General features: G+C 40.6%; 1 protein-coding gene across 3 annotated transcripts in view; it reads right to left on the reverse strand.

The window, feature by feature from the left end:
* Positions 1-20489, reverse strand: part of ttc26 (tetratricopeptide repeat domain 26) — a 77009-nt gene that overhangs the window by 32294 nt on the left and 24226 nt on the right. For all 3 annotated transcript variants that reach the window (XM_048617631.1, XM_048617630.1, XM_048617632.1), the window contains exons 9-11: positions 18121-18223; positions 14852-14907; positions 1713-1766 (exon numbers count right to left, since the gene is read on the reverse strand). In XM_048617631.1, the coding sequence (XP_048473588.1) occupies positions 1713-1766; positions 14852-14907; positions 18121-18223 (213 nt within the window). The remainder of the gene's footprint in view (positions 1-1712; positions 1767-14851; positions 14908-18120; positions 18224-20489) is intronic.

A 20489-nucleotide genomic window follows, 5' to 3' on the forward strand; every position in this document is an offset into this window, starting at 1 on the left:
TGCTCCTCTGATGCTGTGTTCATCCAGCTCTACACCTTGTTATCTAACTAGAGGGGAATTGTTCAGTTTGTTAATAGTTCAGTTAATTTGTTCATTGTTAGAGTTAGATAAATAAATTGTTACATGTTGATTATAGCGTGAATGTCAGGAGTTTATTTCACTTAACTACTCCTTTATAACAGATTGGTGGGGACAGGCAGGTTACACCACTTTGCACACTTCTTTTAACAGATTATAGGGCAAGGCAAGGCTCTTTGGGTGCTTTGGTGTTTGTTATCAGGAGGGGGTCAACCTCCACTTTATAACAAGGTGTATCAATTGAATTTAGATTGGCCACAATTTAATTGAACAGCAGAACAGAATCAGGGCCGAATCCTATTCCTAAGGTGTTTGCTGATATTTTCATGCCATAATGTTTAAAGTAATCTGAAGAAGCATTAAACAAGTTTAGTTCTCAGAAATCATTGACTATTCTGCATGAGTTCTCCTCTGGGACCAACCTCACGAGAGCAAGAGTGACAGCGGGAAGCCGGCGCGAGAGGGGAAGAAGGCGCGAGAGGGGAAGAGCGTGTGAGAGGGGAAGAGGTTGCAAGAGCAAGGTGGATGAGGGACTGATGTTTTAACTGCTCCAGACCCAATGTACAGTGGCACACATTTGACAGTCAGGGGATTTCATAAGCAGAAAGAAAAATTAAACATAAAACACCCTCAGGATGTTGCAAACTGTTTCATAGCCAATGTATTGTGCATCAAATGCATTCTCTGTTGTAATGCCAGCCAACTTTGCTGCTTGTGAGATTTTACTGTTCACTGTCAATTTAGATCAACAGCCAACTGATCTGTTTTCATGGGATTGGGTTAACAGAATAAGGTTTACCAGAGCATGTACAGACTGTTTTGCCACAAAATACAACTATTTGAACAGAAATACAGAGCTTCAGCTTAGACCCTCATCCAAATGATACAAATGCAGTACCCCCTCAATCCTGCACTCATGTTTTTTCTGAAGAAGGGTCTAGGCCTGAAACGTCAGCCTTCCTGCTCCTCTGATGCTGCTTGGCCTGCTGTGTTCATCCAGCTCTACACCTTGTTATCTCTGCACTCATGTTAGTTTGGATTTTGGGCTCAAGTCCAAAAGGGCAGCCTGAAACTAGGTCCTTGTGACTTAAGAACAAGAATGTTAATAATTATATTGAGGTGTTATGTGCCAATGGTGTAGTAAAGGATAAATGTGTAGCAGTGTACAAGATTTTTATCAACACCACGCTGATTCCCAGCATTCTTGCTCCCTACCTGCATCACCAAGACTGGTAGCAGAGTATTAATAATGGACTGGTGAAAATTCAAACTTTTGGGATTAATTTCTTATGACAGTAGCATTTGAAGGCATAGTGACAGATGGAATAGGAGAAAGACACAGGAACAGAAGGCAACACAGCAGCAGCACATGCATATTTACTATGTTAGAAACCATATTATTGCCTGTTAAATGGGAAAAAATGTTACAATTATAAAGGGGCTGGCTAGTATACCAGTGCTGATGATCAAGACAGGGTCACATCCAGATTTCTTCACAGACAAATCCACAATTTCAGTCTTGCCTTAGTATCAGAATGCAAAGCATAACATCCATGAACACAATCCCATGCTCGCTGTACTGAAGCATTGTTCCTGCCTGCTGCACCAATATAATTATGAGGGACTCAACTCACCGAACCCTGTTCCTGACCAAGAGCCGCATTCACCACACCTTTCAGGATATATTCCTAATAAGGGAGAAGAGAGTCAATGCTATATATTACATGGTCCAGTAACTTGGACATTATTGCAAGCATAATCTCTAAGTCTGGCCCTGGGGGAAGAGTGGCCTTCCTTTTGCACAGGCTCATATATAACATAAATCAGAGCATGAAATAGAAACAAACATATAGCATTTTATAGTCTAAACACACTCGCAAATCATTTATTACTGCAGTCTGTAACAACAGTGGCATTAAAACAAAGACATTTTTGCTTCTGTACCTTTAAGAAATATTATGGAGAAGGTAATAATAAAACTAAAGACACAAATATACAGATTATGGATTAAATTAATTGATGTCAAAATTTTCTTTAACAACTCTCCTGTGGATTTTCTGGGGATGTTTATTAAACTAAAGGCTCAATACAAATGTAAATTAGTGCTGGTGGAAAGCTGATCTCTGCAGGCACCTCCCTTTGCTCACTTGGTACCTCTGGTGGAAGTGACATTGTACTACAGCAGAGCAACACTGGTTGAGAAATCTCTTTTTGGCAAACCATGTCAGACACAAGATTATAAACTAATAGTAATAGACTTCCTCATTGGCATATGATCTCAAATTCCACATGAGAAGTCATGTAAGTGTCCACTTCAACATTTTTGGGAAATTGCTGATAACAATAGAAAGTTTGAAATAGGAGGCACACTAGATTCATATCCAAGCATGTACTATTCACACTGGCTGAAAGAGCTGGAATACTACACACTACTGAAGCATTGATTTGAGAATAACTTAATCAAGGCTTTTAAGATGAGCAGCACATTTGAGGTGACAATTTGTTGCAATTAAAAGAGGTCTGGGAGGATCCAGGCCACATTTTTAGCGTAAGACCAAAGCTCAATTTCCAAGGAATAGTAAATCTGTGGAACAGACTTCCCGCTCATGTAATGAATACTGATCAACTGGAATTCTTCAAGTCAGAGTGGAACTAGTACTGGACGGGGTGAAAAACATTTCAACAAATATTAGGTACTGCATAGAACTACCAGGGCCAGAGTGATCTCCTGATTTAATTTCAATCAGTGAAGGGATGGGGCAGGGTGGGGAAGAGAATTGGAGATGAATTTCCCAGATTTCACTTTTCCAAAATTGGTCTGGAATTTTAGTTTGTTCTTTTGCCTCTCCCAGGAGTTCACATGGACTTTGGTAGGGTGATGTGCCAGAGGGAAATTGCCTGTTCATCATTCTGCACATGAGTATGCCATTCAGGCTCTTGAGCCTTCTCTGCCATTCAATGAAATCATTATTGACCTGCATCTCAACTCCATTTATCTGCCTTTGCTCCATAACCCTTTATAACTATAATCTACCAATGACAATCTTCAAAGTTCAAATTCTACCCTAGGTTTTTTTGGGAAACAGTATGGATCTCTGCTCCCTTTGTGAGAAAACATGCTCCTTGATTGCCCTCCAATGTGGTCAATGCTAATATTAAGATTACATCTACTTCTCCATTCCCTCAACAAAGAAAAATAGTTTCTGTGTGCAGAATGTTATAGGGGCTCTGAGTGATGTGGGCAGTGACAACATCTGTGGCAGAATCAGACACGAACTCTGATGAGGTACATCATGATGTCAAAATCATCCTGCCTTGTCTTTTATGCTTTTATGCAAGTTGCCAAATGATGGTAATTAAGACTGGCTAAAGTCATTGTTGACCAACCAACTTGCCATACTAATATTACAGTTGCAACCTTGCCAAACCGAGATGGTAAACTAGAGATTGGAAAACCCAACATGGAAACCAGGGTGCCTTGTGGGTTACTCTAAATAACCTCCATTTTCGACACTGAGCACCATCTTGGGATATGTTGTGCATGAATCACAGAAGGTAGGTCTGCAGGAACAACAAGTAATTAGGAAGGCAAATGGAACTTTGTCCTTCATTGCTAAAGGGATTGAAATTAAAAGCAGAGAGGTTATGTTGCAGCTGTACCAGGTGCTGGTGAGGCCACACCTGGAGTACTGTGTGCAGTTTTGGTCTCCTTACTTGAGAAAGGATGTATTGGCACTGGAGGGGGTGCAAAGGAGGTTCACTAGGTTGATTCCGGAGTTGAGGGGGTTGGCTTATGAGGAGACACTGAGTAGATTGGGATTATATATTCATTGGAATTCAGAAGATTGAGGGGGGATCTTATAGAAACATATAAAATTATGAAGGGAATAGATAAGATAAAAGTAGAGAGGATGTTTCCACTGGCAGGTGAAGCTAGGACAACAGGGCATAGCATCAAGATTAGAGGGAGCAGATTTAGGACTGAATTGAGAAGAAATTTCTTCACCCAGAGGGTTGTTAATCTATGGAATTCCTTGCACAGTGAAGTAGTTGACGCTACTTCAGTAAACGTTTTTAAAAAAAAGGTAGATATTTTTTGAACAATAAAGGAATTAAGGGATACAGTGAGAACGCGGGTAAGTGGATCTGAGTCCACGAAAAGATCAGCCATGATCTTATTGAATGGCGGAGCAGGCTCGAAGGGCCAGACGGCCTACTCCTGCTCCTAGTTCTTATGTTCTTATGTTCCATGGGCACCTGCCATGTGCACTTCATGCCCATGTCATTTGATATCCAACATGTGCCAGCCTCTAAGAACCCTCATAGCACATCTCCAAAGCACTTGCAGGTTGCTTCTATACTTCAATACCTCACCTCATCCTAAACCAGCAACTCTGCAATAACACAGGACTCAGGGATTTGCACCCAAAACATGGACTGAATCAGGTTGCATCTCTCTGCTCTTTGCTCACTGTCATGGTGAGAGATACTTCCAATGTCCCACTAATATGCAAGAATACAGGGGAGGAATTAAATACCATTACCATCACTGAAGAAGTAGTATTAGAGAACAAATGGGCCTAAAGGCTGATAAGTCCCCTGGCCCTGACAGCTTGCATCCTAGGATCCTAAAATAAATAGCTACAGAAAAAGTGAATACATTGGTTGTAATTCTTCAAAAATTTTTGTATCCTGGAGAAGCACCGGAGGATTGGAAAACTTCTAATGTGACACCCCGATACAAAAAGTGAGCAAGGCAAGAATAAACATACGCCAATTAGCCTAACATCTATTGTTGGAAAACTATTGGAATCAATTATTAAGGAAGTAACAGCAGAACATCTGGAAAATCACAATCTTAAAGAAACAGCCTACAGCTTCACTAAATACCAAACTGTCCCAGTTCCTACTTGATTATTGGAAAACCCCTCATGCAACTACAGAGATAGCTCCAGCAGGGTTGCTAATGGGAAGAAAATTCCACACCAGGTTAAATCTGATCTTCCTGGGCCTAGTGGTGGCAGGGGGTGGGGGGAGAAGGGGTGTTGTTGTTGGTGGTGGTTTGGTGGTTGAAACGGCCATAGGCGCATCAAATGCCGGACAGAGGACTCTGCTAAGCTGCACAGACACTTTACTTCAGGGGACAAAGTTTGATGTAGAAACCTTGTGGCGACACTGCCTGGGTAAGAGGCATGGTTTATGCTAGGTCAGGTCCAGTGACATATAAAGTTCAGGTTGGAACGATAGGCATAATAAGATGAGCATTCTTGCTTTGAATTACTTTGCCTTGCCTCTACAGCCAGAGTTATCAGTCTACTGCTGTTTTTCCATGCTGTTTATGCAGACACAAAACGAGGAGACATGTCACAGTTGTCAGCAGACCTCAGTCAGAGGGGATAGCCTTCATTCAGTTGTTCCCAGCACAGTAATGTGATTCCAATCTGGGCCTGCTTGGGGCAGTCAGATTCAGAATCCTCTTTCATAAAGGGTGAGGAGTCAAAGAACAGGCAGCACAGCACCAGTCATGACTGTTTCTGCCACACAGTGGGCTGTTTTACTCTTTACATGAGAAATGGGCTGGTATTGTGCAGGATGAAAGTGGATGACACAGTTATGACTATTGGTGCAGGTGGGGAGGTGTCCCAAGAAAGTGAGCATGCAGTGCAGAGGGCATGTATGGTGAATAGTGTCATGGGATGGGGTGGGTAAGATGTTGCAGGAAATGAGAGTGGTGGAACATGAGCCTCGGAAGTAGTGGGGTCTCTATTCAGAGATAGAGGAGCATGAGGTATCAGAGAGAAGATGGGAGTATTTATTTTGGTGGAGGGGAGGTCATTGGCCTCATTCCTATGGGCATCCCTCCAGACAGCAGAGATTGTTTTAATCTGGGTGGCAACTTTAGGTTGGGTTGACATGGGTTAATTCCTGCACTGCTAGTCATGAAGGAAGAGTATGCACTTTTGAAGCTCCAAAATGGAATGCCCATTAACCCTTGTTTGCCATGTCCAGGGTAATTGTTAAGTAAACATACAGAGTTCAGGAGTGACAGTGCTTGTCTTGGTGCACAAGGAGATGGCAAGTGCACCAGGGATACCAGTCAATTCCATATCTCCAGTGAATAGTAAGTTGTTTATGAACAGTACACGTTATAATGTGATGCATGCCATGGGGGCATAATGGCAATTAATGCAGCGAGCTTGGTAACACTCAGCAAGAAAACCTTCCTTGCCTTGCGTTGAGATTCCCTCCAAACTCAATGTGGTTTGCGCTTGGACAAAAACAAAGCTAAGATTCAGCCTTTTGCATCCACCCTTTTAACATTATAAATACCGTAATCAAAATCACTCCTAAATTTTCAAAATTCAAAAATTGCATAGATTTGGCTTATACTGTCAGTCCTCGTAATTAAGCACAGAAAATGCTGTAGAAACTAAGCAGGTGTGGAGGAGAGAGAAACACAGTTAACATTTCAAATCTGGTATGACTGTTCTTCAGAACTGAAAGGTGTTGGAAAATGGAATTTTCTCTATACTTTTGACAGAGGTAGAGGCCCAGTGCAAAAGATAGATGAAGTACTATTTTACTTGTACTTCATTCAATCTAGTCAACTGCATTGACTGCTCTCAATGCTGTCTCTTAGGCATTGGTGAGACCAAATGCAGACCACAAAATCATAAGATGTAAGAACAGCAGTAGGCCATTTGGCCCCTTGAGCCTGCTCCATCTTCAAAGTATAGCGGCTCATTCACATCCGCTTTACTGCCTTTTTCCTGTAACCCTCGATTCCCTTACTGATCAAGAATCTATCTATCTATTTATCTCAACCTTAAATATAGACAAGGACTCTGCCCTTACAGCTCTCTGTGGCAAGGAGTTCCAAAGACTCACAACCCTCAAGGAAGAAATTCCTCCTCATCTCAGTCTTAAATTGGCACCCCCTTATTCTGAGACTTTGCCCTCTGGTCCTAGACTCTCCAATCGGTGAAACATCCTCTCAGCATTTATCATGTCAAGCTTCTTTAAGAACCTGTGTTTCAATACGAGCACCTCTCATTCTTCAAACTCCAGTGGGTAGAGTCCCAACCTGTTTAGGCTTTCCTCATAAGACAAACCATCAACACCAGGAAGCCTTTACTGAACTGGAACTGCCTCCAATGAAACAAATTTTTTTATATACAAGGAGACCAAAGCTGCTCACAGTACTCCAGTTATGATCTCATCAGCACCTTCCACATTTGCAGCAGGACTTCCCTACTCTTAAAGCCAATTCCCTCGAAATAAGGGCCAACATTCCATTTGCCTTGCTGATTGCCTGCTGCATCTGTGTGTTACAAAAACAGACATTGCTGGAGAAACTCAGCAGGTCTGGCAGCATCTATGGAGAGAAAGCAAAGTCAACAGTTCAGGTCCATTGATCCTTCAGTTGACTCTGCTTTCTCTTCACAGATGCTGCCAGACTTGCTGAGTTTCTCCAGCAATTTCTATTTTTGTTTCAGATTTTCAGCATACACAGTTTTGCTTTTGAACCTGTGTGCTTGCTTTCTCTATTTATGTGTACCTGAAATAGCTCCTCAGAGGCCAGTATCCAGCACCAAGTCACACCCGTTATTTACAAGTGGAGAGTTCTTGACACTGATCCAGCTCCCTCAGAGTCAGCTCACATGAATGAACAGGATGTCTGACATTCCCGTTTTTACCTGTCAGTCAGGGCTATGACAATGTTGTCACTTTAAAAGGTTATTTTATCCTGGTTAATATTTCTGAAGAGATTTTGTAAGGCAGAGGTGATGAACTGGCTACTGAATATGACTTGAGTAAACGTGAGATCTTGGTCTTTTTTTTAAGTTGGAACAATGGAAGCAGCCTCGGTATGGCCAGCTCTCTCAGACCAGGCTTTCTAGCTTTTTTAGCTTTAAGCAGCAGCAGCCTTTGGGGTCTCAAAAGTGTTGGAAACTTCAGTGAATGATTCCTAGCTGCTATTCTCTGAACCTTTTCTTGAAGTTTTTCCTCCTGGATAGGAGAACTGCATGTAAGAAACTGCCTGAATTTGCCTTTTTGCCAAGCAGTGTATTTATCTGATTTTACTTTATTGGAACAGTTAATTAGTAATAGGTACTGTATCTATTATTCAATTAAATTTTCCAGCAGTTAAGTTACACTAAATTCCCTTAAGTAGTGTCTTGCTTAACATCGAGTAGTTTGACCAGTCGCATCGCATCTAGAACACGCACTTCACATCTACCTTTAAAATAAGAAAAAATTAGGATCTAGGCTACATTCTTAAAACATTTTAAGGGGGTTTGGTCTGGTCCATAACAGGGCTCCCTGATTGGACCAGATTAACAGCCCCCCTGGACTTCTCATGTAGATATGACAGTCAAGATGGCACAACAACACCTCATCTTCCTCAAGCAGCTTAGGAAATTCAGCACATCGATAAGGACCCTCACCAACTTTTACAGATGCATCACTGAAAGCATGCTGTCTGGGTGCATAATGGTCCAGGATGGCAACTGCTCTGTCCAGGACAGTAAGAAGGTTGTGCGCACAGACCAGACCATCACAGAAACCAACCTTTCATCCATGGACTCCATTTACACTTCTCATTGCTGGGGAAAAGATGTCAACATCATCAAAGACACATTCCACCCTGGTAATGCTCTCCTATAATCTCTTCCATCAGGCAGAAGATACAGAAGCTTGAACACATGAAGCAACAGGTTCAAGAACAGCTTCTTCCCTACTGTTATTTGACTGATGAATGGACTCTCTAACTTCAAATACTGTTGATCTTGTTAATGTTGATTTTGTTTTGTGCACCTTCTGTGCATATAACTTGCATGTTTCACTGTTATTAAGCACTCTATGATCTGTATGTCCTTGCTTACTATGATCTACTTGTACTGCTCACAAACAAAGCTTTTCACGATACTCAGGTACACATGTGGCTACAATAAATCAAATCAAATCAAATGTTCTATGAGGTCCACCTGGCTGACCTTATTACAATCGCTACAGCACCCTAAGTTTACTTAAGTTGTTGCCTTCTGCAGCTATTCTCAATTTAAATATAATGTTTTATTCACCCTTCCAAAATGAACTTTACATTTTCCCCAATTTATACTCCATTTCCCAGTTTTTTGACCACTTACTTGACCTGTCAATATCTCTCTGTAAACAGTTATATTCCTTTTACAACTTGCCTTTCCACATATTTTTGTCACTTTGGCAAATTTGGCTAAAGCTTATTTGTTTCCTTCCTCCAAGTCATTCATATATATTGTAAAGAGTTGTGATCCCAGCACTTATTCGGTGGAACCCCTCTGGTTAGAGGTCGACAACCTGAAAAAGAACTAACCCCACACCCCTCCACACCCCCCACCACCTTCTCCACGCCTATTTCCTTCCCATTAGCCAATTCTACATTCATGCCAATATGCTACCTCGAACACCACAGGCTCTTATTTCATGATTTAACTTTTCGTGAGGTACCTTGTTGAATGCTTTCTTGAAGTCCAAATTCAACACATTCATTGGTTCCTTTCTATCCACTCCAATTAAGACTGCCTCAAAAGACTCTAATAAATTTGACTGGGTGACTGGTATGTAGAAAACTGCCGCTTTGTTTGTAGGAATGATCCTGACCTCAGAGTTGCCCCGCCATTAAACCATCTTCCTCTCATGCTAACATTTCTGCCTTGGGCCTGCTACAATGTTCCAACAAAGCACAACATAAGAAAAAGGAAAAGCATCTCATGTCCCACTTAAGTACTTTACAGCCTCAAGGTCTCAATACTGAATTTCATAACTTCAGAAATTGATCATATTATGTCTGATCTCTATTTTTCTTGCATTCTCTCCACCCATTCCCCCAGTCCTGTATCTTGTTTACTTTGTTCTCAGGAGTTAAGACCCAATCTCTTCCTTTCACACTTTAATTTACACCAATTTTACATTTGTTTTTCTCTTTCTCCACCACTAACACTACCTTTATCTTTGGTGCTAGGCCTCTGCTTCTGTCAAAAGTAGAAAAAAAGAACAATTTTCCAACACCTTTCACTTCTGAGGAAGACTCATACAAATTCAAAATATTCAACATGTGTCTCTCTCCACAGATGCTGTCAGACTTGCTGCATTTCTTCTGTATTTTGTGCTTGTTTCAACTTTCCAATATCCGCAGTAATTTGCTTTTACTCATAATTTAATCATTCTGAAAAATCAACGAGGCAAAATGCAATGCACGTTGAGATTGATTTTAAGATTACCAAGAATGCTTTAACTGGTTGATTTACTTCTGCAGTCTTGACTGTTGTACTGCTGGTCGGACTGCAGGATTGGATCAACAGAAATTGCCTCCAAGTAAACATTGCAATGACCAAGGCTACTGTCTTGTGTCTCTGTCACAAACCCCTTTCCCCAACAAAATATTTCTGAAAAATCGTCCAGTGAAAATATATGGGTAGAAATTACAAATAAGAAAGGAAAAATCACTTTGATGGGACTGTACTATCGGCTCCCCCAGTAGTAAGAAGGAAATTGAGAAACAAATATGTAGGGAGATTTCAGATATATGTAAGCATAATAAGGTTGTAATAAGGTTGTAAGGTTGGGAATTTCGTTTTTCTAAACATTGACTGGGGCCACCATAGTGTTAAAGGTTTGGATGGTGAAGAATTTGTCAAATGTGTTCAAGAAAATTTTCTTTATCGATACGTGGACGCTCCTACTAGAAAAGGAGCAAAACTAGACCTTCTTTTGGGCAATAAGGCAGGGTAGGTAGCTGAGGTAAAAGTGGGGGAACACTTTGGTCTAGCGATGATAATTCCATTAGTTTCAAAATGGTTATGGAAAAGAATAAGCCTTCCATAAAAGTTAAAGTTTTTAATTGGAGTAAGGCAAATTTTAATGGTATGAGACAAGAGCTTTTCAACAGTTAATTGGGTTAGACTGTTTGCAAGTAGAAGGGCATCTGACAAGTTGGAGACGTTCTAGAGTGTGATGATGAGAGTTCAGAGGCATTATGTTCCCGTTAGAGTGAAGGGTAAGGCTAGTAAGATTAAGGAATAATAGGTGAATAAAGATATTGAGGTTCTAATCAAGAATACAAGAGAATCTTATTTTATATATAGGGAGCTTGGTTCAATTGGATCTCTTAATCAGTTTAAGAATGTAGGGACAATCTTAAGACAGAAATCAGGAAGGCAAAGAGGGGCATGAGATCATTGGCAGATAAGGTTAAGGATAATCCAAAGAGATTCTACAAATACATTAAGAACAAGAGAGTAACTAGAAAGAGGGTACGGCCTCTTAAAGATCAAGAAGGTTGTCTTTGTGTTGAACCCAGGAGGTGGGAGAGATATTAAATGAATATTTCATGTCAGTTTTTACTGTGGAGAAAGAAATGGAATCTACAGAATGCAGAGAAATAAACTTTGATGTTTTAAAAATAGTTCACAGAACAGAAGATGAAGTTTGGGAGGTCTTAGAGAATGTAAAGGTGGATAAATCTCTGGGACCTGATCTAATGTATCCCAGAATGCTGTGGGAATTAAGGGAGCAAATGGTGAAACCTCTAGCAGAAATATTTGCACCATCTATAACTACGGGTGAGGTGCCTGACGACTGGATGGTAGCTAATGTTGTACCTTTGTTTAAGAAAGGCTGCAAGGAGAAACCAGGGAACTATAGACCTGCGAGTCTGACTTTGGTTGTTGGTAAATTGTTGGAGCTGAGTATAAAAAATTGGATTTATGGACATTTAGAGAGGCAAAAATTGATTAGGGAATAGTCAGCATGGTTTTGTACAAGGAAAATCCTGTCTCACAAACTTGATTGAGTTTTTTGAGGAAGTTACCAAAACAATTGATGATGGCAGAACAGTAGATGTTGTCTTTTTGGATTTCAGTGAAGCCTTTGACAAGGTTCCGCATAGTAGACTAATCAGTAAAGTTGGATCACATGGGATTCAGGGTGAGCTTGCTAATTGGATACATAATTGTCTTAACAGCAGGAGACAGAGTAATGGTGGAGGGTTGCTTTTCGGACTAGAGGTCTGTCACCAGCAGTGTTCCACAGGGATCCGTTCTGGGTCCTCTTGTTTGTCATTTATATAAATGATGTGGATGAGAACATAGAAGGCATAGTTAGTAAGTTTGCGGGAAACACCAAAATTGGTGTCATAGTAGACAGTGAAGAAGGTTTTCTCAGACTACAAAGGGATCTTGATCAAATGGGTCAGTGGGCTGAAAAATGGCAGATGGAGTTCAATCTGGATAAATGTGAGGTATTGCATTTTGGTACAACAAACAAGGATAAGGCTTATACAATTCATGGTAGGGGCTGGTGTAATGTTGTAGAAGGACCTAGGGTTGCAGGTACATAATTCTTTGAAGTTTATGTCAAACATAGACAGGGTGGTTAAAAAGGCGTTTGGCACACTCACCTTCATTGCTCAGTCCTTTGCATATAGGGATTGGGAAGTCACACGGAGGTTGTACAGGACATTGATGAGGCCTGTTCTGGAATACTGTGTCCAGTTCTGGCCGCCCAATTATAGGAAGGATATTATCAAGCTGGAGAGGGTTCAGAAGAGATTTACAATGATGTTGCCAGGTATGGAAGGTTTGAGTTATAAAGAAAGGCTGGATAGGCTAATACTTTTTCCAATGGAGCATAGGAGGTTGAGAGGTGACCTGATAGAAGTTTATGAAATAATGAGAGGTATAAATAGAGTTAATGGTAGTTGTCTTTTCCCTAGGATAGCGGTGTTTCAAGACTGGGGGCATACTTTTAAGGTGAGAGAAGAAAGATTTAAAATAGACATATGAGGAAAATCTTTTTTACACATCAGGGTGATTCACGTGTGGAATGAACTTCCTGAGAAAGTGGTGGATGTGGGTACAATTACAATGTTTAAAAGACAATTGGATAGGCACAAGAACAGGAAAGGTTTGGAGGGATATGGGCCAGGAGCAGGCAGGTGGGACTAGTTTAGTTTGGGATTATGTTCGGCGTGGATTGGTTGGACTGGTTAGCTGTATGACTCTATAACTGTTTGATTTAGCCTTTAAGTCTGTAACTATGGCATCCAATTTGATGATGATTTGAGCTTCTGATTCCACATCTTCTCCATCACCATGACTGCCTGCTTCCACTTCCATAACACAGTGCATATCTGTCACAACTTCAGCCCATCTGCCATTGAAAACCTTGCCTGTGCCTTTGTTACTTCGAGATCAGTCAGTGCTCTCCTGGTTGACCTCCCACCATTTACCCTTGACATTCTTGAAATCAATCAAATCTCTGCTGCTCGTATCCTAATGCATGTCAAGTCTTGTTCGCCTAGCGAACATGGTCTCACAGAGCTAGAGTGATTCACAATCCAGCAATGTCTCAATTTTAAAATTTGTATTCTTAAGTTCAAATTCTAACACTGCTCCCCCCAACCCCATCCATTCTATATCTGCACCTTCACATAGATTAAAAATCCCCACAGATCTCTACACTCTTCCAGTTCTGGCCTCTTGTCCCATTTTCAACCCCACCATTAACAGCAGTGGCTTCAGCTCTGAAATTCACTCCCTAAACCTCTTTTGCTCGTTATCCTTCTTTACTCCAGTAAATTGCTCCTTACAGAACACTCGACGAGTCATACAGCAATACAGCATCCTTCAGTCCAACCAATCCATGCCGAATAAACTAAACTAGTCCCACCTGCCTTCAACCAAGCTTTTATGCAATCCTGTTTCTTTATGTGGCTCAGTGATAAATTTTGACCAGTCACATTCTTGTGAAGTTCCTTGTGATGTTCCACCATATTAAATGCACGAGACAAATGCAAGTTGTTGTCAGTTAAAGAATTATGTTGTTTTAAGTTAATATACCAGTGAAGCATATTTAGCTGTAATGGGTGAACATGAGGCATTTTTTACAACTGTGGAAGTGAACAAACACAAAAGTATTCTAGATAACATTTCTCCATCTACTACCATCATGGAAATGTTAATCTCCTTAAAATATTTTAATGCCGTTGCTAAGTAAACAGAGGAAATGCTGAACAAAAGAACTATGAATTTACTCTTGGTGTGCGAACAGTTGATTACTAAATCACTTATGGTGACAAGAGAAAATAGTGAGAAGCTAGGAACTGTGGAGAAGCTGCATGTTCAAGGAATTGAAAGTTTGCCAGGTGTTAAGATCTGAAGTTGCGTTCTTTTGTATAAATCCAGCACCAAGAGCCTTTCTGCAGTTTGCATCAGTGAAATTTGATCAAGTTAGAAAATACAAAACCGAAAAAACTGCAGATGCTGTAAATCAGTAACAAAAACAGAAATTGCTGGAAAAGCTCTCTGATTTCTCTCCACAAATGCCACCAGACCTGCTGAGCTTTTCCAGCTATTTCTGTTTTTGTTAGAAGAGACAGAACCCACCGAAAGGATACATTTTGTTTAATTGGAGTTGCTTTGCTTGGTGCCTAACAAGTAACCCAGAAATACTATGGCAACGTATTTCTAGTTTCCTCTCTCAAGGCACTGTGGCAGAGAACAGGAGGCATTTGGAAGTCAGATTTTATTGAATTCTTAATTTTTACAAACACTCAATCATTTCATAACTAATTTAAAATATGAACAGGATTGCTATGAACAAAACACTTTGGATTTGCTAATCAAGCACAATGAGAACATTACAGTTCCTCACAGCTTTTAGCTGTCCTGTCATAGATAATTATTCTTATGTTGGCTGTACTGAACAAAGACTTACAACGTCTACTCACCTGGGGAGTTGTTGGCTCCAGGTCCTTGATAAGATTATAGGCCTCCTGTACATCATCTGTAAGAATTTATGAGTATTAGCAAATAAGGTAGCTACAGATAAAGAGAAAAAGCAAAAGGTGGAATAAAAACAACCACAACACCTGGTCAATTCATAGATAGGCCTTACTTTGAAATATATCTGGCCCCTGTCGACCACTGATGAAGTAAGACACCAAGAGTTACATGGAACATTTGGCCTTACACAACAGCTGATTTTAACATAAAGTTAGGAAGGAGTAAAGTATTATCAGGACCGAGATCTTGATCAGGAACTGTGCTGCTGAAAACATTTCAGAAGACAGCTCTGTCAAAAGGACATGGGGCAAGGATTGTCTATTTACTAGTAGCAGTTAAACATGGAGCAGTTCATGTTTTGTCATATTCCTTCATAATTTCACTCACCAACTGTTGATTGGCACAACTGCCATTTTTAGGTGACAATGGACCAAACACATTGTATTAACAATGCCAGGAATGGACAGTTTAGGGACAGAGGCAGGGATATAACAACAACTCTCTATATCACAAAAATTGGCTCCATGAATGTTTAAAAAAGAAATCAAGTCTGAACTCATTTGGGGTCACAATCGAAAATGCCAAGGAAACTTTGGGAATTGCAGCTGCAAATTTTATTGCAGCTCAAGTACTTGGATTTTTTACATCTTGAGAAGGGGGTGTTCTGCAATTATTGCCTCTTCCAGGATAATGGTGGTGTTGATCCATCACAAAAGAAAGAAAAGCCTCTCAAGGGGATTCTGCCAACAGCAAAAACTTGCATCGATATAGTACCTTCAACATAATTAAGTGTTAACAGAAATGATGAACAAATAAAATTTGACACCAAGCCACATCAGGAGAAAATAAAACAGCCAGTCAAAATGTGTCAAAGACATAGACTTTAAAGAACCTCTGAAAGGAGGAGAAGGAACTAATAAATGGAGACAATTAGTGAGGGAATTCCAGGACAGTTGAATATACCACTATTAATGGAGTAATGAATAAATCAGGGTTGCTCAAGAGGCCAGAGTGGAGGAGATATATAGGAAGATTTCTAGAGCTTGAAGAGGTTACAGAGAAAGGAAGGGCAAGGCTGCAGAGAGATGCGAAAACAAGGATGAGAATTTTAAAACGGAGACTTTGCTGAACCAGGAACCAAGGTATGCCAGAGAGCTCAGGAATAACAGATAAATAGGGCTTGATGAGAACCTAAGAAATAGGAGCAAGGGTAGGCCATTCAACCCCTAAAGCATGTCCTGCCATTCAACAAGATCATTGCTGAAATGCCCTAGGCCTCAGTTATTCTTTCACGCTTGTTTAGCTTAGCTGTTAACTCCAATATTTCAAAAATCTATCTGGCTTCTCTTTAAATACTTTCAGTGATCTAGCCTCCACAACTCCCTGGAGTGGAGAATTCCAGACATTCATTATCCTTTGTGAGAAGAAATTCCTTCACATCTCAGTTTTAAGTGATTGTCCCGTTATTCTGTAACTATCTGCCCTGGCTCGAGATCCCCCAGAAACATCTTCACAACATCTACCCTGTCAAGCCCCCTCAGAATTTTGTATATTTCCGTAAGGTCACCCTTCAATCTTCTAAATTCTAATGAATAAAGGCCAAACCTGTTTAGCTGCTCTTGATAAATCAACACTTTCATCCCAGAAATCAACCTAGTGAATCTCTTTTGAACAGCCTCCATTCCCAGTATATCTTTTTTTTAAATACAGGGATCAAAACTGTACACAGTACTCCAGACACAGCCTCATCCTGTACGTTTGTAACAAGACAACCCCCGTTTTTAAATTTCAAACTTTGAGCAATAAAAGGCCAAAATTCTCTATCCTTCTTGTTTAGTAGGTTACGAGGAACAGAGTTCTGTATGAGTTCAAATTTATAGAAAGTGGAAGCTAGGCCGCTGGCTGGAGAACGATGGAATAGAGAAGTCTAGAGGTATCAAAGGCATGGATGTGGGTTCCAGCAGTAGGCAGATTGAGGCAGGAATGGACAGTGATAGAGAGGAAGAAGTAGATTGCTGTGGTGATGGAGGACGAGAGGCTGGAATGTACCCAAGTTCAAACATAACAGTAAAAGAAAATGCCTGCAAAGAGGCTTATGGATTGGTGAGGAGATGAAAGGAAATAAAGGGAATATGAATGTAGGACTTCAGAGCAGAAGTTGCCTGCTGTGCCATTTGATAAGATTGTGGATGATCTGATTACGGTTTTAATTTCACTTTCATGACTGCCTTTCATAACCATCAACTTCCTTGATGGTTTTCTGAGGAAGAGAATTCTACAGATCAATGTTTTTCTTCTTCTCCACCTTAGAATGGTCACCTCTTTTTTTCAACTGTGTCCCTTAATTCTAGTCTCTCCCAAAAAGGAAACAGGAACCAGTATGTACCATATACAAGGTCCTCAGAGGATTTCATATTTCAGCAAAATCATTTCTTATTCTTCTAACTCCATCGGGGGTCCAACATAAGCTAAGCCTTTCATCCAAATAATGAGACAACTGAACATTCTCTGGACTGCTTTGAATACAATTATACCCTTTAACAAACAAAGGGACCAAAATTATGCACAGGACTCTGTGGTCTCAACAACGCCTCGTACAGCTGCAGTTAAAAAAGTGTTTTTCTTTTAAGACTACCTTCCCTTGCATTAAGCAAAAACGTTCCATTTGCCTTCCTAAAAGGCAAATGCTGCACAGCAACTGTATACTGTTCTTTTATTACTCAAATACAAGGGCAACTAGATCCCTTTGTAATACAGAATTTTGCAATCTCAATTTTTCTTGTCCAAGTGGACAAGTTCACACTATCCCACATTATACACTATCTAACAAATTTCTGCACACTCAACTTATTTGTAACCCTTTGCAAGACTTAGTTACCACACATTGAGCTTCTTCATTCAAGTCATTGACATAGCTCATATATAGTTGAGGTCCCAACACGGATTCCTGTGGCATTGCACGAGTTTTTGCATGCCAACCTGAAAAAGACCCTTTTTTCTGGTACCTAACTACTTCTTTGTCCATGCTAATATGTTACCACCACACCGTGAATCATACTCAAAAGAATGAAAGTTAAGGCATGCAAAAAAGAGTAGATAGGATCACTGAAATCTCAGTTAAAAAATCGAGGGTTGGATGGACAAGTTGACACAAGAATTTAGACCTACAGCAGTGACAGTGTTTGCTATCTACCTAGTGGAGCACAGTACTTACCTTGCCGGAGGTAATAGATAACGAGGTTGAGCCTGGCCTCAGGGATGACATCAATAAGTGGTGGGAGGACCTGCAGAGCGCCATCTCCACCACGGAACACCACCTGAAGTAGTGAGAAGCGGGAGAGAAAATGCAGATACATGATATTTAAGACAGCTGTTACACCAGAATTACAGCACATTCTCAGAGCAGGCCTTTAATCTCATCTTATTTAGCATAGTCACATATAGATTTATAATCTAGAAGTACCAGATCTACTACTTTTGAAACAACAAGAGATATCAGGTGCATAGCTTCATCCATATGGTGGACCATGGCAAATTAGAGGTCAGGACATTAACTTCTTATAACTTTATATCATTTTTCTTACCACCCATCTTAGTTTAGGACTTACAAGGGGGAAGTAACACTTGCATCATACAGAAGCCAGATAACGATAATCTCCAACAAGAGTGAATCTAACCATCACCCTTTGACATTCAATAGCATCATCACTGAATTCCTCACTATCAACAATCAGGGATTACCAATTACCAGAAACTAAACTGGACTAGTTACAAGAGCAGGTCACAGACAAGGAATCTTGCAACAATTATCTCACCTCCTGACTCCGAAATTCATAACTTCCTGGGATGGCAGGATTGATGTAGGAGGAGAGATTGAATCGGTTAGGATTATATTTGCTGGAGTTTAGAAGAATGAGGGAGGATCTCAGAAATCTACAAAATTCTAACAGGTCTAAATAAGACAGATGCAGGAAGTACATTCCTGATGGCGGGAAATCCAGAACCAGGGTCATCGTCTAAAGATACAGGGTAAAGTATTTAAGACTGAGAAGAGGAGAAATTTCTTCACTGAGATTGGAGAACCTATGGAATTCCCTTCCACAGAAAGCAGTTGAGGCCAAGAAGTGATTGCAAGAAGGATTTGGATATAGCACTTTGGGCTAAAGGGATCAAAGGATATGGGGGAAAAACAGGAACAGGCCTCTGATTTGGACAATCAGCCACGGTCATGATTAATGGTGGAGCATGCTCGAAGGGCGAATTGGCCTGCTCCTACTCATATTTTGTATGTTCTCAAGGCACAAAAAGAACAATCCCCAATTGGCCTGGGTGAGTGTAGCTTCAACAACACTCAAGAAGCTTGCCATCCTATGCAGGACAAAGTAGCCCACTTAACTGACAATGACATCCACAAACATTCACTCTCCCTATCACCAGCACTCAGCAGCAGCTGTGTGTATTAGATGTACTGTAGAAATGTTAACAAGGCTGTTTATTCAGTACTTTCAGTACAGCCATCACTATCTAGAAAGACAAAAGCAAGTTTCCTCTGAGACAGTCACCATCCAAACTTAGAAATATATCACCATTCCTTCAGTATCGCTAGGTCAAAATCCTGAAACTCTCTCCCTAATGCCAGTGTGGGTATCCACACCTAACACATAGCAGTTTAAGATGACAGGTCACCACCATCTTCTCAAGGGAAACTAAGGATAGACAATAAATGCTGGTCCTGTTAGCGATGCCTGCATTCTGTGAATGATATTTTTAATAAAACTCACTAATAAAAGTGGCAGATTTCAGAGGCAATAAATATATCCATGATTCTAAGGTTTTGGAGTAGATCTGTAGCTCGGGTTGTGGGTGTTGAGGTTGGTTGGCTCGCCAAGCTGGTTTGTTGTTTTGCGAAACGTCTGCAAAACAACAAACCAGCTTGGCGAGCCAACCACCCTCAATATCCATGATTATAACATTTCAAAGCAGCCACACATGTCAAGCTACAGCCTATAGAAATATGAATAAAAGTTTCAGCTGTGTACAGAACACTGTTGCATCCACAATCATATTATCGGAAACATTCGGGACACCTGGCCTAGAAAAGGACAATTAAACATTGACGGATTCAAAATAGACTGACAAACAATACTCTAAAATTTACAGTTTGACCAGTTGGGAAGAGACAGCATAGTGATTAACAGTTTAATTGCAGAAAAAAGAAAATGATGCGGGGATGCAATCTATTTCTTTAAATACAGAGATGAAAAGGCACCACTATAGAGTCATATAGTTCGGTCCAACTCGTCCATGCCAACCAGATAACCTAAATTAATCTAGTCCCAATCACCAGCACTTGGCCCATATTCCTCTAAATCTTTCTATTCATCCACCCACCCAAAGGCCTTTTAAATGTTGTAATCGTACCAGCCTCCACCACTTCTTCTGGCAGCTCAATCCACACATGCACCACCCTCTGCATGAAAAAGTTGCCCCTTAGGTCCCTTTTATGTCTCTCCCTTCTTACCTTCACCTCTAGCTTTGGACTCCCACATCCCAGGGGATAAGATCTTGCCCATCTACCCTATC

This window comes from Rhincodon typus, chromosome 37 (genome assembly GCF_021869965.1).
Source record: "Rhincodon typus isolate 14 chromosome 37, sRhiTyp1.1, whole genome shotgun sequence".
Classification (NCBI taxonomy): domain Eukaryota; kingdom Metazoa; phylum Chordata; class Chondrichthyes; order Orectolobiformes; family Rhincodontidae; genus Rhincodon; species Rhincodon typus.